At 41.5% G+C, this 26,811-nt stretch overlaps 1 protein-coding gene and 1 pseudogene across 1 annotated transcript; both read right to left on the bottom strand.

Moving 5' to 3' along the window:
* Window positions 1–8,320: 8,320 nt before the first annotated feature.
* Window positions 8,321–24,377, bottom strand: LOC136549609 (protein REDUCED CHLOROPLAST COVERAGE 1-like). The gene is made up of 26 exons (XM_066540947.1): window positions 24,054–24,377; window positions 22,449–22,555; window positions 22,289–22,350; window positions 21,973–22,065; window positions 21,624–21,696; window positions 20,293–20,673; window positions 20,112–20,179; window positions 19,869–20,000; window positions 19,249–19,290; window positions 17,913–18,437; window positions 17,673–17,830; window positions 17,042–17,576; window positions 16,825–16,887; window positions 16,565–16,666; window positions 16,156–16,473; window positions 15,974–16,066; window positions 15,669–15,770; window positions 15,479–15,583; window positions 14,985–15,118; window positions 14,148–14,331; window positions 13,904–14,035; window positions 12,434–12,546; window positions 12,181–12,271; window positions 9,780–12,103; window positions 9,627–9,694; window positions 8,321–8,693 (listed from the first exon to the last, which is right to left on the bottom strand). The coding sequence occupies exons 2-24, from the start codon at window positions 22,507–22,509 to the stop codon at window positions 9,911–9,913; spliced, it is 5,760 nt and encodes a 1,919-aa protein (XP_066397044.1). The 5' UTR covers window positions 22,510–22,555; window positions 24,054–24,377; the 3' UTR covers window positions 8,321–8,693; window positions 9,627–9,694; window positions 9,780–9,910.
* Window positions 24,378–26,408: 2,031 nt separating this feature from the next.
* The window catches only part of LOC136548397 (uncharacterized), a 124,150-nt pseudogene continuing 123,747 nt past the window's right edge, over window positions 26,409–26,811 (bottom strand).

Below are 26,811 nucleotides of genomic sequence, written 5' to 3'. Positions count from 1 at the left end.
TTTTCTTCCTTTAGAGCATCATCTTTCTTCTCTTCCTTGAGCTTCTTGTTTTCTTCTTTGAGCTTCTCATTCTCAAGGATCAACTCTTTGTCATGATCAAGAGTTTCTAGCACAACGGTGTTGTGGCTTTTGATCTCTTCAAGATCTTTCATGAGCTTTTCATTTGTGTTCTTGAGCTTGACATATTCATCATAGTCATTGCACTCAACCACCTGCTTGCCTTTGCCACTAGATCCTTGCTCAATGCTCTCATCAATCAAATCATCACATAATGTAGCTATATCAATCTTAACAACATGGTTAGTAGCATCATGTGGCTCATTTGGTAAAAATTCTTGAGCAATAACAAGAGTATCATGATTGATCTTAAGAGTTGTATATTCATCTTTTAGCTTGTTGTGGCTAGTGATGAGCTCATTGTGCACCCACTCAAGTTTATTATGTTTATCTTTAAGCTCTTTCTTAGAAGATTTGAGCTACTTGAGTTTGGATGATATAGCATCATTAGTTTCTCTAAGCTCATCATTAGCCTTTTCTAATGTGTCGCACTTTGCTAAGAGTGAATCATGTTTAGCATCAAGCTTTTCATTTGTAGCTCTACTCTTTCTAATGATCTTAGTGTATTTTCTTAGTATTTTAACAAGATCATCATATGAAGGTGAATCATCATCATCACTATCGCTATCACTATCATCATCACTAGCATGTTCATCATCACTACTATCACCATCATTTTATACCTTGCGTTCACCCTTGGCCATAAGGCATAGGTGTGTAGAGGATGATAGCGATGGTGGCGGTGAAGATGAAAGATCAATAGCAATGGCGGCCACCTTCTCATTGTCACTATCATCATCGGATGATCCACTTGATGAATCAATGTCCATGAGCCAATCACCGATGATGTAGGCCTTTCCACTCTTCTTTTTTCTTGTGGAAGTCTCTCTTTTTGCCATCTCTCTTTTTGTATGGCTTGTTCTTCTTCTTCTTATCTTCATCTTCATTGCTTGAGTCATCTTTCTTGCCCTTGTTCTTGTTCTTGAACTTGTCTTTCTTGGGCTTTGTGCATTGATGAGCAAGATGGCCAAGTTCGCCACAATTATAGCAATCCATCTCGGAGATTGGCTTTCTTCTTGAGCTTGTGAATAACTTGTTCTTCTTGCCATTGAACTTGATGCCACTCTTGTTGAGCTTCTTTAGCATCTTGGCGGTCTTCTTCACCATGAGAGCAAGGCTTTCATCATCAACTTCATCTTCACTTGAGCTTTCATACTCAAGTCTTGCCTTGCCCTTCTCTTGGCTAGCTTTGAATGCTAAGTCTTTGTCTTTTTTCTTGTTAGAGGATGAGCCATCTTGTGGCGTGATGTGCATGTACATCTCATGAGCATTGATCTTTCCCAAGATTTATGTCGGTGTAGCGGTGAAAAGATCACCTTGATGTAGCATGGTCACAATATGCCCATATTTGTCAATGGGGAGGACACTCAAGATCTTTCTCACAACATCGGATGGTGACATTTGAGTAAATCCAAGCCCATTGACTTCCTCTATAAGAACATTTAAACGTGAATATATCTCATTAGCACATTCTTTGGGAAGCATCTCAAATGAATTTAACTTTTTGATTACAAGATGATAGCGTTCCTCACGCTCACTCTTGGTTCCCTCATGGAGCGCACAAACGTCCGACCATAGTGCATGGACGTCTTTGTGGTTCCTTACGCGGTTGAACACATCTTTGTAAAGGCCTCTAAAGATGGTGTTGCGAGCCTTTGCATTCCATTTTTCATAATTAACCTCATCGCCTTGTAGGTTAGTAGCATCTCGAGGTTTTGGGAAACCTTGTGAGGCGGCTCTAAGAATACCAACGTCTAGAGCTTCTAAGTACGCCTCTATGCGGATTTTCCAATATGAAAAATCATCTCCCTCAAAGATAGGAGGAGGTCCATCCCCGTGAGACATCTTGCTCTAAGCAGTTAAGCTTAAAAACGTGAGCACGAGGCTCTGATACCAATTGAAAGGATCAAGATGCCCAAGAGGGGGGTGAATTGGGCTAATTCTAAATTTTCTTGCAATAATTAAATCCTACGGTTAGCCCAATTAACCCCTTGTGCCTAGAAAAGTGTTTCTATTGATCTAACGCACAACGTACTTGCAACTTATGTTCCAAACTTACTCTAGCATGGCAATTCTATGAATGTAAAAACAAGTATTGAATTGCTCAAAGTAAATGCTCAAAGTAAATGCTCAAAGTAAATAGAGAGAGGAACGCGGTGATGTTTTGCCGAGGTATCGGAGAGTCGCCACTCCCCACTAGTCCTCGTTGGAGCACCCACGCAAGGGTGTAGCTCCCCCTTGATCCGCATAAGGATCAAGTGCTCTCTACGGGTTGATTCTTCGACACTCCGTCGCGGTGAATCACCCAAAGCCGCTCACAACTTGAGTTGGGTCACCCACAAGCTCCGCCGGGTGATCACCAAGCTCCCAATCACCACCAAGCCATCTAGGTGATGGCGATCACCAAGAGTAACAAGCACGAACTCTCACTTGACCACGCGAAGCCTAATGAGAAGATGGATGCACACTTGGCTACTCTTGATTCACTAATGAGGCTACTCTCTTGGATTCTCAAATCTCAATCACCTCACTAGGACCTTGCTCTTCTTGGCACTCACAAACGTGTTTCTTAGCTATTAGAATGAGCAAAAGTAACTCCACACATGAGTGGAGCTTCTATTTATAAGGCAGCCTGAAAAACGAACCGTTATGAGTTTCTGCGGGGTGACCGGATGCTCTGGTCATGTTGACCAGACGCTCCGGTCAGTTAAACCTGCATTCCAGTGATAATGTATTGACCGAACGCTGGCAGGGTCTGATCACCACTGACCGGACGCGTCTAGTCGCATTAAACCCTCACTGGAACCTTACTGTACTCGACCGGACGCTGAACCCCCAGGGTCCGGTCAGCACTGACCGGACGCGTTCGGTCGTATATTCCCTTCTCTAGAACCTTACTGGAGTCGACTGGATGCTGCCTCTCAGCGTCCGGTCACTTGACCACTCCAGCGTCCGGTCGCACCGAACGTAATCACTTGATCAAATGAATTGATCGGACCCTACGGCCAGCGTCCGGTCGCACCAGAGCCAGCGTCCGATTAGCATTTGACCCTCCATTCACTTCCAACTCTCGAGCATATGTGAATGAAGTTTGCTTCATAGGATCATAGGGCTGTTGTGGAGCTACCTAGTGCTAGTTTTAACAAGTGTGCACCACACCTAACTCACTAGACTCATCTAGGTCAAGCTACCCATCCATACCCCCCTTAATAGTACGACCAAAGGAAAAACAAAGTCCTAAACTACTCTAAGTGTCACTCCAACTCCAATCGACACTTAGAACTAGTTATCCTTAACCTTGTCGTCCATCCTTTGAAAACCGAAATGATTTCCATTGTAGGGGCATGACCACCTCGATTGCCCAATCGATCTCCATTATCATGACCTAACTTAATTGCCTCTGCAAAACACACGTTAGTCATAGTAATCTTGTATTGTCATTAATCACCGAAACCCAACTAGGGGCCTAGATGCTTTCAGTGAGCTAGTGTACAACTTACTACATGCAAAACAACAAACAAGCAGTTTGGCAATTACCTTAGTGTTGTCTTCCCACCACTGATCAGTTGCATCAATAGTGCCATCAGCTCTACAGCCTAAGCTAGTGTCATTGTGCAGCCTTTGTATGAATTGCTAAAATTCCTTCAATTGCCTAATCCTATTATCGATCTCTACTCTATCATGGACCAAATTGGTTGTTGCATAATGCCTTCTTATGACCTCATTCATCCCTGTCTTATTCATAACTCCTCTCACGCAGTTACCCTTATTAATTTGGTCAACCCAAATTTCACACAGTGTCCCGGTATTTCGATCTGACCAATTTCCCCTATCGACTCTAACATAATCCATGCATAGCAACAATAGGTACATACATTATGAAAACGGCAACAATCCAACACATAGCATATTTTTTCTGGGTTTGAAAATATACCGCGACTTGAGTGTTCGAAAAGATATGTTGGATCTCGTCATCTTCAACTACATTGTGATTGTTGACGTCGAAGTTGTCTTCCGCAACAACTGCCATCGTGGGTCGTCGACGTCCATCACGGCTCCTAGATCCGACAGGCACGCCGGATGTAGATCCACATGAGTCACGCACGCCGGCGGTCATAGAAGGCAAGGCAGGGCCACGGCCACCACCGGAGGATGACGACAAGGCGTGAGCGGCCGTGGCGCCTCCTCCACCGCCACTGCAAGCCGCGCGTAAGCTGAGGGCACGACTGTCGTTGCTGACGCGAACGGGAGGGGGCCCATGCTGCCGCCGATGCCACCACCTTGTGGGTTAGAGCGAAGGAGGCCCTCATAGTTTGGCATTCCGGGCCACCCTTCGCCATGGGAGTTGAGGTCGAGCGCCGCCATGCCCATCTGGGGAGCATTGACGCTGCTCGAGCCCGGAAAGGGATGTGCCGCGTCGTTGAAGATGTCGTAGCCGTTGGCAGGGGAATACGGATCAGGCTGCGACAAGACATGCCTGGTGCGGTCGCCGTTGCCGTAGCCATCGCCATTGAAACAGTCCATCTGTGAGGCATGGATCTGGATCTTGCGGCCGGGGAGCACGAGCTGGAGCTAGGGGCCGGCGAGGAGGAGCTAGATCTGGTCGGCCGCGGAGGCTGAGAGCGAGAACGGCGGCGACGGGCGAGAGTGAGAGCGGCGGGCGGAGCTAGGGTTTACGCGGAGGGAGAGAACGAGAGCAGTGGGGAGTGAGGTACGGGGGAATGGATAGAACCCGAGCGGTGGGGTGGGTGGGTGCGGGGTAGTGGGCGTCCAACTCAACTCCCCCCGTGTTTTGCCCAGTTTTAGGCCTCTTGGCTTCCAAAGGCCAAAAGTTTTGTTGTTTTATGCCCATGGTGTTTAGATCCATTTTGCCAAAAGATGAGATAAAACAACAAAGGTTTTGATAAAAGTGGGGAACTAAACAGGCCATATGTCACTCGACGTGTTAAAATGGGCAAAAATGGCAACTCGTTATAGATGTACAGAAAACACGTGGACCTATAGCCCTATACTGAGCCCGCTTTTCTGGTTCAGCCCAAGCACGGCGGCATAGCCCACCCGTTTAAACCCGCTGGCCCGGCAAAGGCCCATTATCCAGGCTAGAAATATATGGGGAAAAAATCCTGTGTATACTGGATGCACATCACACCTCGATGTGTGGCATGTGTCCACTAACAGCGTCAGATTCCGAGAGTGTGGAGGTTGCATGACGGAGGCGGCCCAACAACCACGGACGAGAGCGTGGACGTTGCAGCTGAGCACGTGATCGCTGTTGGATCTGGACACGTGGCAACTATATCTGCACGGTGGATACAGAGCCAGCCGATTGATCTGACGGTTGTTCGGTCTGCTTCTTGCATTGCCGGCACTCCGTTCGGATCAGATCTGTAATTCGACTGTGTAACACGTACTCCTATCCTCTTAATGAAAAGCTTGCGCCCTAGCACATGTTCTCGACAAAATAAGCCGGCCGATTAGAGGCTACTATGGCTCCTGCTGCATGATCGCGTTTGATATTGCAAATGTACATCATCGAGTTGATCCACAAAGTAGTTCAGGCTAACCAAGAAAATCATGGTTCCCAGAATAAAGGTGTCATAGTTCTCTTCAAATGCTGAAGATGATTTCTATCTAAAATACTAAAGGAATCTACGCATAAAGTTCTTCTACGTGACGCGCCAACTATTGTAGAAATTATCCTTTGACAAAGTACTAGATCAGCATTTTGTGCATAGGAAATCAGAGAAATAGCACAAGAGACATAAATTTATACTAGTGGAAGTACGGAATACCCTACATCCGGTGGATAATGCTTCTCTTGCTTCGTATGCTTGGATTTACAGGGGCATTGATGAGTTTGTGTATGATTCCTAGCTATGAGATATTGTTCTATCAAATGGTTCACCCCTGCCTCCCCTTATTTAGTCAGGGAACAAGGGTAAGGTTACAGATGGAATGCCGAATGACTTGAATCTATAATTTTTCTAATTTGTTATAAGGTAATCTTATCGGATCCAAGCAGACCAACATGATTTACTTGGCTTGCAAAGCTATCTAGTCAATATATATTGTCTTCTAAGTACTAGATATGTACCCCGTCCGACTTAGGCTTCTTCCTCAGCAGGCTCGGCCCATCCTATTTTATTCAGGCTTCCCATCATGCGGCAAGAGTACCTAGGGTCCAATATACCAACACATTCAAATTCTAAAGCTCTAAGGCCTAAACCTACAAAGATGAACAAAAGATTAATCCTATGACTTGGATTTGATCAATATGCACATGATAGAGTGGATAGAGTGTATACTCACTTATTCTAGCTTCCAGCAGTATTTTGGCACTCCAATTACCTCAGGAAAGTGAATGGGAACCCCTATATTTAGCCGATCAACCCTAGCTAGCTGTTAGCTAAATTATGCAAAAAGCAGCATTGGCCGGATAGTCGAGTGTGGTCAATTTTTTCCTTGGTCTGACAGTCCTACCCGTACTACCCATTGATTGAAGTAGTTGTTGTAGATCTTGCTAATGTGTTAGTCCAACAGTGACTTTCTTCACCTAGCCGGAATGCCCGACCTGTTCATTTGAGCAGTGCCACAACACTATGTGCTGGCTGGACAAAGTCCAACTATTCGACGTGTTGTATTTCTCTTTGGCTAAATCACTTGTCGTGTGTTTCCTGAACAGTGACCGTAGATAATTTCCAACGGCCTAGCTTTAGCCAATTGTCCAACATTCCTCGACTCCATCGCTGGATCGTCGGAAGCGTTGTAACGAACGGTACTACTAGTATAGCAAGTGACCAAACCTGAGAAGCTATGTCCCCGAAACGATAGGGGCGAGGAACGAGGAACATGGTATGACACTGCTATGGTACTTTTAGATTGTTTTGTACCATGGGAAGAAAACTATTCTCAGAACGACATTTCTAGAATGAGAAATGTGGCTATGTTCCATGTGCAGGGCTGCTAAGGGCCAAACCGCTATAAGTTGGATCTATCCTTATAGTGTACCACGGACTTGTTTTACCATTTTACTTCACCGGATCTCCGATCACATAGAACATGTTACTACCATGATAAACTTTATATGGGTCTCAAGTCCATCTCACTCGATGCACTATCTATCACATTACGTGACAGTCCCTTAGTGAATTGTTCTGCCAGATTTTTAGACGTATGGACATAATCCAACGCTATCACACCAGAGTTTCTTAATTTTCTGACAGATTTTAACCGCTTCTTTACATGCCTTGTGGACTTCATGTTATCCTTAGAACTGTTCACCTTGATTATCACAGTTCATAGAAATAGCCGGTATAGGTTTTTCTACTATCGGTAAATCCATAAGAAGTTCACGAAGCCACTCTGCCTCAACAGTGGCGATATATAATGCTACGAGTTCCCCTTCGTCTTGTGTAATTTCCTTACGGAGTCTTCCTTTGTTGATTTCTTCATTTGTTCTTCGTTTCTTCATGCCACTTGTGTAAGACAATACACATGTTATTCTTAATGTTTGTGTTATCATCCAAATCACCAAAACCATATATGATCACTCATATAGACACGTATAATCCTTAAAAACTGTATTCTTATTCGGTCTCTCTGTTTAAAAAGGCAATGCCTAACTCCATTTAGCGTTGCTGCACCACCTCATCTAGTATAGCTACTAGTGTTTTGTCTAGATTTTCTCCGCATGGAGATGCCTTTTTTTTTAAATCATCATAGAATGCTTTTGATGTATGTATGGAAATGAAACAAATCAGAGATTGAGAAAGATAAACTCCGGTATTATATATACTCATGAATGCATATAATGCCCAGTTTTGTCTGTACAGAGACAGATGCACGTATGAAAATGGACCAAGTAGTGATGGACAAAGATAAATTGCGATTATATTACTTATGAATGCATGTAATATCAATTTTTCATGATGTGCTGAATTTCCCTTTTTATTAGCATGGCATTACTTAACTGTTAGAAACGGTTAGGCACGCTAAGCCTGTCGCTGGCCTGGCGCCTAGAAACACAGTCAGTCTACAAGATACAAAGTTGCCAAATCGAAAAAATGCCAACCAAATGGAAACATGTCGGTGTCGCATTGGATCAGTCTCTAAAATATGTAAGACGATATCTACGGCAGTTAGTCATGCGTTTTGCACTTCACAACAGACCTGACACTAAGCCCTCAAATTCAACATATATGGATTAATCATATCAAATTGCCTCTTGTTTTGTGGGGGGAAAATCGCATCCACAAACAAGAAGCTTTACTGAATAGACAGTATTATTGTTATATAAAAAAGAATAATGTTAGTTTTTTTAGAACAAAAAGGCAAGTCAATTATTAGATGCGGCAGCGCAACAAAAAGAAAACAAAATCTAAACGCTAGGTTTCAAAAACCCAAAAGTGAGCTCCAAAAATTGAAGAGGATTCCTTTCTCTTAATCTATCAAAATTGAAGAAAAATCAGCCTGTCTAGACAGTCTAGTATTATTCGTAATACTTCCATCTCCTATTAGTTCTGGATCTCACAAAACTCTTTCCAAGTCTTCTGAACTCTACACAGGATTGTCGACACCTGTAATGTGGTGTAAATAGAGTGGTTAACAGTGTATAACAAATCACCAAAAAAACTTGAAGCATAATATAGATAATTCAAACTTTCAAAGGAGATTTACTGTATGCTATGTAGGTTCTATATTAGTTTTGTTCTATTAGTTTTTATGCTCCAGAATCAGTGGTCACCCGTGATATGTTTAAATGATCAAGATTGGCTACATAAACTATGTGACTAGATTTGTCTTTTGAAATGCTTTCAAACATGTCAATTTTGTTATAATTTATTAGTACTGAAGTGTAAAAAGTGTGGTCAAAGTTATCTCACGAAAATAGAAAAAAGTCAATAATGTAAAATAAGAAGGAACTGCATATGGTGCCTCCTAAGTCCTAACACTAAATTTAAGGTGAAGGCTGTCTATATATACAAAAATGGGTAGAATCACAGTTCTACAATTGAATCAGAAAATGAGACAATACTAAACAGGTGAAGATCTTGTTACTTTGCAGCATAACAATTTGAAATGATGTTCTTCGACTGTATTTACAAAATAAAATCTCGTTTCTACAGAGTTAATTAAGTCATATTATGTCCTCAAGTTTCACATGCTAATTGGAACTACTGTACCAATAATCCTGATGGATCAATGCTGCAAGGGCTTTCTGCTCCAAAGAACTCTATGATATGGTTGATTTTACAGCATAAAACATCGAAAACTAGTACACAAAGATGCTGTCAATGATAAACATCACTCTTCAGAAGTTCCAAAGGCACTACAACAATGTTCATATTTATGTATGCTGATTGGAAGAATATTTAACAATGCTCAGATTTATGTAAGCTGATTCGAAGAATATTGAAGTAGTTAGAACTGCAATAAAAACTGATCTAGCAAATAGAGACAGAGGAGTCAAACATGAAATAACCAAAGAAATTGTTGCAAAGATAACATACCGTATTTGAAATGAAAAAAAAAAACCATTTATCCTTTTTGAATAGTTTCGAGTGATGGGATTTCATATCTGCAAAAATATTGACAGCTAGCATATCAATGAATGGAATATTATGGATAAACAGGGAAAGTTTATGAACCAAATTTCTCATTACCTGGGATATGGTATGAGAATAATGCTGCCTTCCAAATAAGAACTTCTTTTTAGTACATTTCAGTTGGAGATCCATGACAATTTGCTCTTGGGTACTAACGCCAATATTAGATGCTTTAGAATTTGCATAGCCTAGTTGCCAGATGAAACAACTTCAGCAAATGACACACAGGAAGGCCTGAAAATGTCATTCTCTCTGACTACTTTGTTATAGACAAGCTTAAATGGGCGTGACCCATATGTCTTGTTAAGCAAACTTATTGGGATTCTCAGAGTTTGTTTCCGACGGCTTTTCCCCTTTACATATATCCTGAAACTACCTTCATCATGCCTGTTGTCTTCTTGCATGTCAGGACTCAGTTCAATTCTAATGGCATCCTTTAATTGTTTATCTTGATCATCATGTTTGTTGCTTATCAAATTGCCACTTACTACCACTGCAGGAGTCTCCATCTCCTCCTTGGCCACTGCAGCATTACTGTCCAGTGAAGGGCCTATACTAACAACAGCTGCATCAGATTGAATATGTTTATCTGCTAAAGATTGAGAAATAGGGTCAACAACATGTGGCGCGGGAATGAAGTCAACTGTATGGCTACTTGACCATGACGACATTGGCACAAATTCTGATGGCACTGGGCCCATATAAGGTTGCCATCCATAATGGTTAGGCCGAAAAATGTTAGTGTTCATGGGAAATGTGGTGCTTGGAACCACCTGTGGTTGACTATATGGTGGATAAATAAATGACACAGGATGCATGAGATTACGAGATCGGGGAGTAGGGTACAAATGATGAGGAGAAGTGCACAAAGGAGGACCACTTGGTACCATAGTTGAATGACCAGGATGCAGGGATACATTCACAGGCCAAGGTCCTACTCCTGGAATGGCACCTGGTGGTGGGAGACCAACATTGCCAGAAAGGGGGCTAAGTACAGATGGTGGAGATGGATTAAATGGTGGTGCAGAAGCAGATAGCTTCTTATTAGGCATCTCTCTCAAATCAATATTACTTAGCACTAAGTTAGGCTTGGACTTCTCACTTCCAACACCTTCAAGACTCCCTGCGTTTGTCGTAGATGCTGAAACTGAAATATTTTCTATACTGTGGGGTAGAGCTTCAAAAAATTCCGTATCAGACTTCTCAGTCTGTTCAGTTTTTACAGATCCAGTGGACTCAGAAAACTCAATGGCTGCACCATCATTGTTACTACTTGATAGTTCTTGACTTGTGTTACTTAACACATTGGCATCTTTTGGACTATTTACAGGCTCACTTCCAATTCCAGATTCCTCAGCCTTTGGTATTGGCAAATCTTGTAACCTGTCTTTGCCCAGATTCTCAATCTCCAGTTCTCCTTCAGAGAATTTTGTTTCTTCTAATTTCTGGAGTTTTCCTAGCACATTGGTTTCTTCTTTGGAATTATTGGTATTTGCAGAGACAGGTCCCTGCTCCACTTGGAGTGAATCAACCAAAGAATCTTTCATTTCTTGTGCAATAATCTGACCAAGTGATGGTTGGTTCTGTGGTACATCATCTCTAGGTTTCTGTATTTGAGTCTTGGCAATTGTTCCAGGGCGTGCTAATGCAACATCTTTGTATGATGGAGCATTTCCACTACTTGCAACTAAAGTTCCATGTGACTCACTTTCTTTGTGATCTGTTGAGGTAGGATTGTGTGCTTGTGAGTATGTTACCTGGGATTCTGCTTTACCACTCATCTGCTCTGTACTCTTAAAAGTATCTAGCACCTCCGTGGTTGCAGTCCCTGGCTTAACCCGATAGGTCACAGCCTTGTAAATCTTGCGACCAAACCTGGCACCAGATGTCTGCACTTTCACATGCTGCTGAGGATCTGTGTATGTTGTAGGTACAACTGTTCTCTTCCTTAAGAAATAATACCGGTTATTTGAGTAGGAATTCCTTGCCTTGTATTGTGAAGTATATGTTGGATCATGACTATCAGGTTCATACACCTTTCTGGTGGTTGGGCGATAATGCTTCATCTGTTTTCCTGGACCCCCAGCTGATTTAGGTCTTTGAACAGGCTGCCAACCATCTTCAGGTTCTGAATTTTCAACTTCAATAACTTCCTTAGGTGCATTAATGTTCACCTCAGCTATATCTAGTTGTAGCTCAGAAGGTGCTGGATGCTCAAATGATTCAGGAGTCTGTTTAACCTCAGCTTCAGAAATAATTTTAGTACTGTCATCTTTTGATGGCTCTGTAACTTGCTGTTCCTCATCTATAATGAGATTTGAATGTCTTGGAGATATCTCAGGGCTTGCTCCATTTGAACTTTCATTTGAATGAGATAAAACCTGACAGAATGAGTATGGGTGAATAAATTCTTAGACAGAAAACAAATTTAAGGCAGAAAGAAATATAGGTAACCAACCTTTATGCTTGAGTATCTCCTTTTTCCAGATTCAGAATCTCTTCCCTTGCTCTCTTGGTCAGGATTTATGTAATCAAGAAGATCAGATACACTGGACCAAAGTAAAAGTCAATACAATATCTGAATATCTATCTAAAATGGGGCATCAAAATAGCAGTGAACAAGTTTTTTGTGTACTAGCCTAGTGCAGAACAGAAGTTTATCCAAGGATTTATTATATGCTTTGGTGAGAAATATCCAGTTAAGGTCTCACCTTAGGTGTCCTTTACTAGCTATTGATGCGTCAGGTTTCCGAGTTCCATTCCGTGCAGCCTCTTGTTGCTCAATTACTTTTGACTCAAAGTATTCAAGCCAAGCAGCAGCATCCTGCATTCAGAAAAGGCTAAAAGGTTATGAATGCCCCCGAGTCCTTGTCTAGGCAAATCTGGGTGCCTATTTCTCCTTAATATAAAGCCACCTAGTTCCTCCTAGGTGGTCAAACTTTTCGTTTTATATGTCACAAAGAAGGGAATGTTTTCTTCACAAAATAAAGGAACTGGCAGTTCTTGAAAAAAAAACTACACATGTGTCATTTTGGACAATGAAATGCTCTGTAATGTACATTTTGACTAATGACTATAAATCTGTATAGTAATATGCAACTCACCTCAGTTGCCTTTTGGTTATACATTTGAAACATCCCCATATATAATTAGTGGTGCAATTTTATTGAGCTTTTCATATTTTTCTTCTGCTTGTGGTTAGCTATAAATGATTCTACCACTCTCATGAACAAAAGCATCATTTCTAGTGGGAAACTTGGAATATCTGAAGGACAACCAAGTTGTCTACCTATATTCCTGTGGAGTATAAAGGACAGTTTAAGGGAGTAATTCCATTAGTGCAGAGTTTTTGGAGGTACTTCTGATGGCTATATAGTGACATTATTCTTATCTGATCAATTTCATTATTAAGTTAATACAAGTAGTGAAGCGTTGTTTTGACTACATGCATTTAAAAATGACCTCTAATTGTAGGCAGTACTTTTTGCATGGGAGGAGGGAGATGTGAGTTTGGAAGGCCAAGTAGTGCCTAAGGAGACCTTTCGTTATCTAGGATCGATGTTACAGAGAGATGGAGATATTGATGCAGACGTTAGCCATAGAATCAAAGCAGGGTGGATCAAGTGGCGACAAGCTTCTGACATTCTTTGTGACAAGAGGGCACCATAAAAGCTAAAAGGCAAGTTTTATAGAACAACGATTATACCCGCTACGTTGTATGGAGCAGAATGTTGGCCTACAAAGATTCGTCATGTTCAACAACTGAGTGTTGTAGAAATGCGTATGTTGCGATGGATTTGTGGTCACACAAGAATGGACCGAGTTAGGAACGATGATATACGTGACCGCCTAGCACCAATTGAAGAAAAGCTTTTCCAACATCGATTGAGGTGGTTTAGCCATGTCCAAAGGAGACATTCAGAGGCACCAGTGCATTGTGGAGTCCTAAGCCAAGCTAATAATGTGAGGAGAGGTAGAGGTAGACTGAAATTGACATAGAGAGAGGCAATAAAAAGAGATTTGAAAGTTTAGGATATACCTAGAGATCTATGTTTGAATAGGAGTGCCTGAACCATGACTAGGGGCTCTTGGTGGGTCTCAACTCTAGCCTACCCCAACTTGCTTGGGACTGACATGCTTTGTTGTTGTTGTTGTAACAATCATATTTCAAGAACGCATACCTGAGTTCGTAGGTCATCTGGTCCAAGCTTTGCACGAAGGATTTGCAAGGTTGTTTGCTCATGCTGAACACTCAAGGAATATGCTTCCATCAATGAGAGAGCTATGGCTATAGCATGGTAGCTGGCAGCAGTCTACAGATAACAGAAAATAGATCAACTGAAAGTTGTGAATCAATCAAAAACTATATGCCAAGTATATTAAGCATGGCATTGCAAGAAGGAAACATCATATTATAATTATTACCTGTATATGATCAGGCCCAAGCAATTTCTGGTTGCATTTTAAAGCTTTGTGCAAGTATCTTAGAGCTACATGCACATTGCCCAATCCTTCTTCCATCATAGCTACATTGATATATGTAGCAGCTGTATTTGGATGAGATGGCCCGCACGTAAGATGCAGAAGATATAGCGCACGCTTGACATACCTAATTCACACCAATTGTTAATATTTGCAGATACTGTTGCAGTTAATTTAAACCATCAGAACTGTACATTCAACAAGGACTATCAAACAAACAAGTACAATCCACTTATGTTTTAAAAAATCCTTTCATTTTCAAATATTTGAGCTTAGCAGAACATAAGATATAACCTGATAGACAAAGATCATAAAGAAAAAACAATGACCTACTAAACAAAAAAATTGGTAGAATAAAAAAATGACACTTCTCTTTATCCTTTCCTAAAAAATTAAAAACAACAACAACAACAGATGTTTGTAGATTAACATATTTGTAAAGGAATCATCATCTGCGACATGGGAGAAATAACAAATTTTTTGAACATGTGACAATTTTTTGAATAAAAAATCTAGACTGAGTAACAGAAACAAATCAATGCATGCTTGACAGAAATAACAAATATGTTTCATTTTGTCTCTTGCCAAATATCATTAACACCATATGAATAAACTAGATAGAATACTAACGCCAATCTAGATCTTGAAGATAGTGAGAGATAAGGTATTAACTTAGCTAAGACCTAAAAGGACTATTGTTGTCCTTTAGGCTATTATTATGAAACTATAGATGATATTCATGAAACAGAAAATGAAAGAATGCTATAAATGTGCCTTTACTTTAGGGCCAATTCTGTATGTTGCAGACGGTAGTAGAACACAGCAAGGTCTCCATAGCTCTTCATAGTATCAGGGTGGTCAAGTCCAAGTTCCCTCTCGTTGATGTCTAGGGCCTTTTGCTGATAAATAGTAGCCTGCAGTATTTTTTTTTAACATGTCAAAAGCTAGAACAGACACTGTCACAAAGCTTATTATCTACAGGAACGTTGGCCTTAAAATCATCAATTGATTAGTCATCACATGCTCTCTGGTACTTTGTTTCACCATACACATGTAACACAATTTCTCCTTAAAAGATATCATATTTATTTTATTTTCTAAAAATGTATCATATGTCTTTTAGTGCTATGATTACTTTAATCCTTTAACATATTGTGTAAGCATATATAATCATTGTTTTGAACCATGTTTAGTTGTAGCCACCTAGAATTGTCTGAAAATGTTTAGCAATTTATCAAATGATCTGATTTATTTACAGCTGCAACACAATATACCTGATTAAAATCACCAGTATGGTACAAAACAACAGCTAGCAGACTATAAGCTCCAGCTGTCATTCGGTGGTAGGGACCACATACAGTTATGAGCTTGGAAAGAGCCTGTATTGTCGTAGAGAAAAATAGAAATCAATGAATATTATATGAAAAAAAGATGTGACATTTACACGTGATTTTAGAAAGATACCTTGGTCCCATAATTGACAGCATCTTCAAGTTTACCCTTGTCAAGGGCAGTTTTAGAGGATTCTAGCAGTTGCCTACCATCTGCAGATGAGCATGCAACTTGCTGCATATTATGGAAAAATCAAGTTAGTTGCATTTTTATGTCATTTCCTGTTAAGGCTAACAAAATATTGATAAATATAAAAAGCTGTAAACTACTGGAGATCATGACTGATGTACATTTCATCACAGAAACCATATATCTGATTACATATGATGAACCAAATTAATTTCAGAAGGATAATAACCCTATCTTGCAAACTTTACCTTATGTACAGGTACCAGGCTAATAATGTCCTGCTTATGGAATGGGAAAGAGCAATCCATAATGAAATCTCCGGGTGCCAACTCAATGCCCACCTAAAAGCAATGATTATCCTCAATTAGAGCACACCACATCAGGATGAAATTTTTATAATAAAAAAGATAAAAAAAATATGAACTTTTACCTTATGGCATAGTCCTCTAAGGACAGCATATTTCCTCACATCATGGTAATGTTTCTCCGTGAGCTCAAATTCATATCTCCTTTTCAAGAAGGTCACCAGCCATCTCCATACTAGGGGATGTACATTAGGAGAACTTCCAGAGACATCAGATTCAGGAACACCAAGCAGTAAGTTCAACGCTGCAGCTATTGTTAGTGCTAATTGTCGCATGTCTGAAATAGCAGAAATCACAGAGCGGACGATATGCTTGAAAGCACGCACTATCATCTCATGCACACATAAGGACTGAACATGTGAAAGCTTCTCTGAAAGCTTGACCTATACCGATAGTTATCTAGTCAGCATTTACAAAGAAATTGGAAAGAAAGGCATTCATTCTATCAAATGTAAACCAGAATTTGAAACTTACAACTCGTCCTAGAGAGCGCATCTGTAGGCCTCTGGTATGCATGAAATCAGTCAAAGTCCTACCGTCAACAGGTGAAAGTTCCAGAGAACCAAAATCAGCAACCTGAATATTTTCTTTGATTAGTTATTAGGCTTCTGACTCGAAAAAAAAAATGCCACATGGAAATCTATCACTCATAATGCCATTAAAAACTTGACCACAGGAGAAGATGCTCCCCTGGGTTTGTCATAAAACTCATAATCTCAGATATCGATACATACCAGCTTAGGAAGTGCAACTTCATCGTAGTACTTCAGAGCCATCTCAATCAACTCAGGTGGTGACTGTACAACAAACAAGGTTACTCTACAGTCTTCATGGAGAATTATAAAGAAATGAACATTTGTACAACAAAGACTGTTTTACTATTCATCAGTTAAACACAACACAAATAAAGCTAAGTTGACTTTTCAGTTGTATTGAAAAGAGATGCATCACCTTCTGGTGGAGCCCAGTTTCAGATTCTTTCAACCTTGTAAAAGCAGATTCTGGTAATAAATCCTTCAGCAGGTTTTCATTCTCAGAAGCACTAGACTCTCCTTGAGGCAATTCAACATCTGATGGCTTGTCTTTCTGGCTTTCTGCAGAGCTTTTGGGCCCCAATGAGGAACCCAGGTCAGCAGAATTAACATTTTTCGCATTCTTAAGAGCTTTGAGAGGCTTTCCTAGCCCTTCAATCTTTGGTTCTTTAGATTTGTCCACTGTTTTCTTCTTATCCTTCTCACCACCTTGCTTTTTATCCTTATCAGAATTTTTCTGATCCTGCAAATGCTGAACCCAGCAGGCACCAAGTTCCCATCTCATAAATGACTCTTTTACATTTTCCTCTTCCTCAAGCTTTTGAAGACTTTCCTTCAATAACTTCTCAACAAAAGTTTGTGCCGCAATTAGTTCTTCCTGCCTATGATTTTGTAAAAGGTTTGATATCTTCTTCTCCCCAGTAGAAGTGGCTTCATTAAGGAGCATCCTCAAACTAAATAAATGAGCAGTTCATCAACAAAAGACAGGATGAAGCACAAATAAAATCTAGAGAATAACATAGAAGCATTGCTGTACTCTTGTTATTAACCTGTTAATGTTCAATGCATGTGCACCCCCTTCAGGTTGATCTGCGATATTCATAGGCTTGATAGAAGAGTTTACTTTGGTTTTGTCGATATTGTCCACCTTTGCTACTGCAACATACCCAAAATATCTAAGGTTGATAATGCCCAAACTGTCAACATCCTGCAACATTAGAGAGAAAAATAATAAATTACTATAGTTTGTGCAGAATATGAACAATGCAACCTTAATTTAGAACCCTTACATGGGCAGCTGTGTTTTCATCCGCAGTTATTCCTTTCAAAAGGTTCCTTTCCGCAAGATTCTTAGAGTCCATTCCTGTGGCTCTGTTTCCATCTATCTTAGTGTCCAACTTGCAGCTTGCATCTGAAGAATCTCTTGTGAGAGTGATGCTAAAATTTCCCACTGTCTCAGAATACAAAACTTCGTCTATCTTGGTTGATGCCGATAACTCTGTACTTTCCATTACATGCCTTACTGCTGCAATAGCCCGAAAGATAGCAACATCTACAAAGAGGCTGTGAAGTAGGAATGCTCTCCTGTCACGGAGTTCCCTCTCCTCAGCAGTTTTGCAAGCCATGGATGTGAGATAGAGAAATTCATCTGCCCATGGCACCATGTCGCTCTTTCCATCCCTCCCCCAACCACCTCCACTGCCTCCCCATGTTTCATCCTCAGCAGGAAGAGGAGGAAATGTTGATGGTGACTGGGCAGCAATTGGAGGAACAAGCCATGTATTTGCACGAAACCCATAAGGAAAATTTCCAAACTGCAATGTAAGAGCGACACCAACTAGGTAAGGACATGACAATCGAATAGGAGAAAGGTTTATATCAAAAAAATGCCAAACTGCAATGTAAGAAAGACACCAACTAGGTTAAGGACATAACAATGGAATAGGAGAAAGATTTATCAAACAAAGATGCAGCATAGCTCAATGTACTCACTCCGGCCCAAATTATTGGTTGTTTTGGCTTTTCTAGAGATAAAGCTATGTCTAGATACATAGCAAAAATTATGTATCTAGAAAAGCCAAAACAACCTATAATTTGGAAAGAAGTACTTGGGTACCAGAAAACTGGACTTATCCATGAAGATTCAACACTTTTGCAATACATGAGTGCTGAATTAAGGTGCTTCAACAAAAGCAGAAAGCACTATATGCAACCAATATTGTTGAAACAGGTTATGAAGGTACATGAGCATATCTATACGAGTAGAAAAGGTATTCCCAGAAGAGAACACAACCAAAATTTTTATTTTCTACTTGAAGTACAAGTACATTAACATTTAACTAGTTCTGTTTCAAATCAACCATACTATTATAATGCATGCCTGATCATATAACATAATTCTAATAGAACTAATGTGAATACTTTACACGGGTGAAGGCCTACAGCAGCTTCGGCCTAGGGCTCTAGCCCTAGGCATAGAACTAGAATGCTAAACCAAAATACTCTGAGAATCAATAGATTAGAGCGATAAAGGCTAAGACGGCACTACTAGCCCTATGCTTGGGATAATTCTAGCTCCACCCCTGATAATTTCCAACATCGAAAACGAATGAGGTAATAGCAAACCTTGTTTCGTTCCAAAAATGCCTTCATAAGATCTTCATAAGCCTAAAACATATCCAAACAACAAAAAGGATAGACATAAAGTTAGACATAATGAAAGAATTTAGCAACATGGAACATACTGGCAGTAGTATGAAACATCAAGTATGATGGAAAATCTTGCAACTTATAATTGCCGGTGATTAGATGACTCCTGTTGCACTTTAGCAATCTGTGATTCCAATATTTCTCATGACACTATCATAAAAGAAACGCGGATGTAGAATTTACTTTCTGCAACAGCATGTCCACATTACTATTAAAACAGCATTAGGCATAAACGAATTGCTTTTGATTTGCAATCCCACAAAAGGTTTTATCATGCTAAACCTAAAATTATGCCAGTTGAGTATATTTCGATACTGAGAAAGACACACACTCTTCACAAACAGATATCAGTCATTTTAATCAAAGTGAAGGAGATCCTGAAATCCTCCTTGGATTATGAATCAGTTTTGCTATGGTTCAGAAAATAGTAATAATTAAAAGGTGGGCACTAAATAACAAGGTCAAATATCTTCAGCATTCAAGATACTATTAGCCAATAATGAAAAAAATCCAGAAGTTCAGGGAGATAGACTAACATTATCAAATGGTCTACTAAGATGCCTCAGAAGATCGACTAGGTTATGGCACAAGACTCGCTGCTTTCCTAAACTGAAGAATCCCTTTCGTCGAGCTTCAATAACAATGAATTTCCCACTACAAAGCTTTGCCTGAAAAGCACCAGATGATTCTCTAATTAAGGCCACCAGCCACAGAACAAAAAAACGAAGCATTCTAGCACAAATGAGCCAAAAGAAGATGCAACTTATTAGCCATTTTACCTCAAGAAAGAACAGATGGTCATCCGAAGGCTGCTCCTCCTGTCGAGGCTGCAACACTCGCCTTACAACTGAAATTAATCAAGAACTTTACGTAAATGCAACAAATCGTGGGTGCTAGACGTCTTCACTCCAATAACCCATGCGTGCTTCGGATTGCAGATAACGAGAGGCTGCCACTTACACTGGAGTGGCGGCGTGAGGTTGGCGAGTGAGAAGAACTCATAGAAGGCGCCGAGGCGGGGGCACGCGCCGCTCATCTCGGCCTCCAGCTCTGCCGCAGCCGCGGACTCCTTGGCTGCTGCCTCCTTTGCGGCTGACGACTCCTTCGCGGCGGCGGAGGACGGCGACGCCGGTGGCGGCGAGGCAGTGCGGCGCCCGCCCGAGGAGGCGGATGCGGCGGCCTTGGTGGTGGCGCTGGAGCTGGAGGGCTCCTTGGCGCCATCGGCGTCCTTGGGGGACGGCGGCGGCGGAGGTGGCGGCGCGGGGCCGAAGGAGGTGGTGCAGGCGACGATGTCCAGCAGACGCCGGACGTGCTCGACCGCGCTCTCCTCGCTGTACTCCTCTGCATTTTTAAAATTATTAATTATTAATTATTATTAGCACTATTATTTCGAGAATTCCTTTTGATGAAAGGGTATTTTCGAGAAATCGAAACCGGAAAAAGGTACTCCCTCAATTTCAACTTATAGGTTGTATTGGCATTTTTAGATACATAATTTTTATTATATATCTTGATATATTATATGTGTAGATGTATAGCAAAAGTTATATATCTAAAAAAGTCAAAATGATCTATAATTTGAAACGGTGACGGTCTCAGGGAGATTTTATTCTATTTTTTCAGACATGGGTGTTTTTGGCTATTTTTAAACATTTTATCATGGGAAAAACAAGGACCTACTCAAACTTTCTAAAAAATATCTAAATTATTTTTAGTGTTTGGCATTTCCAACAGTTAAAACTTTTGACAGCTTCAAACTTTTTCATTTATTTTAATATGAATACTAGTTCAAGAAATCAAAACATAAAAAATGGCAGCATTTAATTCTAGATTTTTTTATTTTTCAAACAAAAGTGTCTGTGTCTATCAAAGAATGTAATTTTATCACAAAAAATAAGGTTATGTTTATACTTTTTAAAGAATTTTAAATGAGTAGAACCTATAGTTTTGTGATACATTGGATACTACGTATACATTTGTACATTTGTGATACTAGCGCACATTCAATATGTATTCCTAATATGCAACTCCTTATACATGTACTATTGTACTTTTTATGACAATACACATGTACTTTTATGATAATACGATACATGAAATGTAGTTCTGTGATATAACTTCTTAAATGTAAAATAATATTATATAATTAATCTAATGGTACCAATTTGACATTATAAATTATAGTTTTTTTAAACAAATTTGGTCAAACATTAAATCATCAGATTTCTTGATAAATGATAATTGATTTTTAGACTAATGCAGTAGAATGGAGGGCATCTTGGTTTTTATACCTTCCACCAACGTGAGCGTGCACGGTTTCAGTGTAGCAATGTCAGCGGTATCCTTCAAGGCACCATCACGCATCTACAAGGAAGCAAAATAAGATGAATAGTAATCACTGTATATACAATTTGGAAATACCAGAAATACACAAATAACTGAAAGCAAAGATAATGTGACTCAGCTACCATTTCACTCTTACTGTATATGAACATGATGCAGATAGTAACACCACGTAGGTTGAAAAAAACAGCGTGTTCTAATATTTCTTGTGAAACTTTCTCATTTTTTTTCTCCACCAACCCAAATTGACTTTGGCTGCTGCCCGCTGCCCCATAACTACTTGTACTTGGCATTTACCTCATGTGTGAGAGAGTAGTTTGTGATGGCACACGTGGCGGTGTTGACGCAGAGCAGCCGCCTCACATCGATGATCCTGTCCGTTGAAATCCCCTGAACAAAGAAGCAGGCAAATATGGAGCAAAGCTATGCTATGAATACGACCAAACTGGTTTTAGTGTAATAAAACTATAGTTTGCAGTTTCAATATGTGATTTGCAATAGAAAACATAATTCGCCGCCTTGTTCGGGTGTGTACGTATGTAATACAATGAATGAGAAAACTGCAATGAGATTGAACAACTAGAATGGTGTGACAAGGACTCGGAAACCAAACCTTCAGAATGACATGAGACTGGTCCGGGAGGTTCACACTGATGTCAATGGCGACAGGGAGAACTATAACAATCACAAGATGAAATCAAAATGATAAGCTGGAAATTAAACAATGGCTAAGAGGAAACTAAGACTATATAGTGAAGATGAAAAGCACTCACCTTTCTCATCTTTCTTCTTCTTCTCGCCCTTGCCCTTCCCACGCTTGCTCTTGGGCGCCATGCACGCGCCCAACGGCGAGCGAGCAAGCTCAGCTCAAGCAGCCCAACTGCGCAACAGCAACAAAACCGAAACAATTAAATTGCATGCTCTGAAGTCTGAACTGAAGGTTTGGCACACAGACAATTAGATATAGAATGGCCGTCAAGCACTTGGATTTAAACAAGAGTAATACTAGTGCATGGGGCATGCAGCAAGATCTGATTCACTTTCACTAGATACACCTTGATTATTTAACACGCTTCTTCCAACCTTTCTATGTTCCATCAAATGCTGAGAAAAATATGGAACGACACACCGCCTTTCTGTCTTAGTATTTCAGAGCGGATTAAAAATGCAACCTTTAGTCGCATGCTCATTGCTTAGCAACCATCATGGCCGCCAAACAACCGAAAAGAAAAGGCACTCGCTTTCCTTCCTTGCTATATCCTAGTTATTAGTACCATATGATGGCATCATAGTGATATGATGATGGTATGATTGTTAGCAAAAGGCGGTGCTATTAGAGTATTAGTAATGTATCTGCATGTAACACGCCGTGAGCCCATCACCACAGCACAAGGCACAGCAGGTACATGTTTTCACACCGCTATTCAGAAGAAACATGCGTGTGGCACATGTTCTGTAAAAAGGGAGCGAGCGTCAAGAAATGGTTACAGGGACGGAAAAGCACGGTGAGGACAAATTAGGGGTCCTTGACATGTGGGCATGCCGTGTTCATGGTAAAAGTTAGCCGTGACAGAGAAACACTGGTCGTGTGTACATGTATCTGCCCGGCCCACGCCACGAATACTGACCAGAAAAAATACCGATAAATGGTGTAAGAAAGAAGAGTAAGCAACAGTTTTGGAACTCTGACCCCCGGCGGCCCCTACCACGACCGGATGAGAGATGACTGACTTAGCTTGTGCTGCACAAAAGTATATATGTATGTATACTGGAGCTGGAAGGAGTAATTCAGAAAGTTAGTTGTGTTAATGCCAACTAGAAAATGAAGGGATAAGGTTTTTCACGGAGCAGCGCAGCCTGTGAACCAAGAGAAAGCTAGCTCTGCTTGCCTTCGTTTTTCTGGTACCAAATTTCACACCTAGTGATAGCGCCTGCCGAGCAGAAACAGATATTGCGACGAACAGAACAGGGATGGGTTCGGGTTGGGCCTCATGATAATTTTACGCCCACGCTAGGCATCGCTAGCAGAGGTGCTCATAATTCACCTTTCTCACACAAGCAGTAGCTAGCCTAGTATGCAACAACACTAGTACTGAAACGTTCAAGATATACATACACACTTGCTACCTCTTACAAAACAAGAGTTCTGAATGGCAGGCAGGCATGACAGGACACACCACACAGCATCAGATTGCAACAAGCAATTCGCTGAGAGAGAAGCAGCAGAGCAGTACGTGCTCCATGTTTCAGTGTTCACAGTCATCATAGATACCACAGAAGCAATAAAGAGAAGAGAGCCAAATGCCGCGTGGCTGAGCATGAGCATGGACGCATGAGACGCCGCCGCCAAAGAAACAAGACAAGGCACAAGAATTTACCAGTGGGCTGGCGCCCAGCTGCTGCTGCTGCTCTTCAGAACCCTGTGTGTTTGCTGGACGACCTCGCTGAAGGCTGCGCAAAGTGTAGTTGTACGAGCGAGCACCGACACCGAACAGCGGACGTGTATGTTGTGTAGAGCGGGCACAGCTAGCTAAGCGGTGCTGCTGGAGGTTGCCATTATCGGGATAAGCTAGAGAGAGAGAGAAGGTTGTAGATGGAACGAAAGAACGAGAGCGAGAGGATAGAGCTGCAGGGAGCGAGGCGGGAGCCCAGCTGGGAGGTGAGCAGCAGAGCAGAGCAGAGAGGAGCGGAGGGAAGGAGAATGATAGCGAGCGAGGGGGCTGCTGAGGTATCGCTGATAAGGGTGGATTGGTGGAGATTCAGATAGGGTCCTCATTGGCCGCTTCTGCACCTCATGCTATCTCTCTCGCTCTCGCGCGCGGATTCAGTCACGGGCCGGACGGGACGGGACGGGCCCCAAATCCCCAAGACGGGCCCATGCAAAACCGTGAATGCAAAGCCTCCTCCTCCCTCTGCCCCTCTCGGCTATATATATATGCTCCACCCATCAGCTCCTCTCTCCTCCGGCACTGCTAGCTCCTCCGAGTCCATGGACGACTGATGCGTCCAGCTGCTGCGTTTCTCTTCTTCTTCTTCATCGTCGTCATCAACTCATCATCTCCGCTTTCGCAGGCAGCTCGATCAATCTGTGAGCAGTGAGCTCTAACATCTCCTCGCTTTCGAAGTATTCACGTTGTCGGCGAGTTCAGGGGCGTCTGATGAGTAAACACTGGGCATTAATGTGCATGCATGTGGGTGCAGTGGTGGCCCTGGGCAGCATCGCAGGGAGGTTTCCTCTGGCTGGGTCGCTCAATCTAGGGAAGGGTGATGAACTGACGAGGTGGAACTTGTGCCCCTGCTGGCTCGTTTTGCTTCCTCCAAGCCCCAAAGGTGTGGCCACAGTAAGTACTAAGTCCAAGAAAAGAACGAAAGAAAAAAAAATTGAAGTTCGCAAAACATGCCAATAAATGGGCAGCCATATGCATCTGCCTTTTGAACCCAGACATGCATCCTTTTCTGATCCACTTCCGTACACAACGTAACCCTCCTCGTTCTGGATTCCTGTTGGGATATATGGGCTTGGCTCAATAAGAGATTCTGAAATTTCCAGGAAAATCTTAAAGGCATATTCAAGTGAGCAAAGAGAGGAAGTGAAAAACCTTTAGTTCCACCTTGCTTGTGGAAGTGTAGGTAGCCATGATTAGTATGGAAGTCCTTTCTACTTCCTCAAGTTTAGTGTGAAGAGGAGAAAGTAAACCCATAAGAGCTCACTCGCCTCGCTGGGTGGGGTGGGGCGAGGCGAAGGGCGCAACACCTGCGTGAATGGTCTACCGAAATAGGATAGTCAGCTGCTCCCTCCACCACTCATCCATGACTTTGTACCATCACAAGCAATGGCGTCTCCCTCTGCAGACAAAAAGTACATGCACCGCGATCCAATTTGTTATTGTCTCCCTACTGTTTTGATGATCACAAGCAATGACATCTCCCTACTGTTATGATGATCACGTTGTTGTTCATCACGCCGCTGTTCATGCTGACCAATCTAACTAGTACGCTAGGGCTTCACATGCTAGTATATGAGATCGTCATGATTTATGTTCTGGTTTTAATTTCCAAATTGCCTACCTTTTCAACAATCCAAAAACATTATTGTAGGCCTTTTCCTGAATTAATTATGACTGGTTTTGCTGACGCTCTTAGGCCGAATTTTTTTTCGGTGTGCATTTTAAGAGGTGTACTGAGTTGAGTTGCATGTACCGACCAATTCAACCCAAAAGCTTAACCTGATGGGGAGAGGTGGGCAATTCACTTGTATTCCAACACTCCCCTCACGTGAAGGCTCCCTCATGCCTCATACGTGGGCGAGCATCAATTATTTTATTTAATTGCGCTAACCAGAATTTGAACTCAGACCTCTGGCTTTGATATCATACTGAGTTGCATGCACCGATCAATTCAACCCAAAAGCTTAAACTGATGGGGAGAAGTGGATAATTCACTTATATTCCAAGCTAGTCAATGCCACGCTCTGACTTCAGGGCATGAAAGTATTCTGGGTTAGTGCTGACGCGCTCAAGAAATATCTCTGAAGAAGATCAAAGAAAATTACACGAAGCCAACACTATCTCGTTGGAGCCAATCCCTAACGTTAAAGTTGAGAATTAACTGAACAGAAAGATTAAGCATCTAGGGTCGGATCTAGTGAGTATACACCACATATTTATTTATGCCAGTTGTGAACAGTATGATGCAGTGATTGCAGAGCAACCATGTTTTAGCAGACCCAACGTCGTCCAATAGGGTGACTGACACGACTCAAAAATACCATGAAAGATGTTTTGGTGCGCGACCGTTACACAAAGACTAAAGCGCGTGCAAGCCTGAACTGAAGCAAGAAGCATCCTCCAAATTGGTATTTTAATTTCTGCTGTCCGGGCAGTGTTTAGCTTGTTTGCCGCACCTCATACTGGTGGCAAATCCTCAACGGCGTCTCGTTAGACACTGGTCTTTCCTCTGACCAGAGCTCCATGTTCACATCACCAGTTCCCCAGTGCACAAAACATTTGCTGCCTCCCTGGGATTAAACCAATTCACCAAGCTCAGCCCGACACACTTGTCCACTAGCATCCATTCTCCTGTGAATTTGCCAAAAGTAAGTACATGAGTTGACAGAGATGATTAGATGAAGGGTCA

This window comes from Miscanthus floridulus, chromosome 4 (assembly GCF_019320115.1).
Source record: "Miscanthus floridulus cultivar M001 chromosome 4, ASM1932011v1, whole genome shotgun sequence".
In the NCBI taxonomy this organism is placed as follows: domain Eukaryota; kingdom Viridiplantae; phylum Streptophyta; class Magnoliopsida; order Poales; family Poaceae; genus Miscanthus; species Miscanthus floridulus.
Note: the sequence above shows the minus strand (reverse complement) of the source record. Positions and strands in the feature narration are given on the sequence as shown.

Excerpts from the sequence above, each read along its gene's own strand:
- LOC136549609 (XM_066540947.1), bottom strand. The coding sequence starts at position 22,509 with ATGGCGCCCAAGAGCAAGCGTGGGAAGGGCAAGGGCGAGAAGAAGAAG. Across the intron at positions 22,351-22,448 it reads GAAGAAGAAAGATGAGAAAG|TTCTCCCTGTCGCCATTGAC; the intron begins GTGAGTGCTTTT and ends TGATTGTTATAG. Across the intron at positions 19,291-19,868 it reads TTAGTAGACCATTTGATAAT|GCTTATGAAGATCTTATGAA; the intron begins GTTAGTCTATCT and ends GATATGTTTTAG.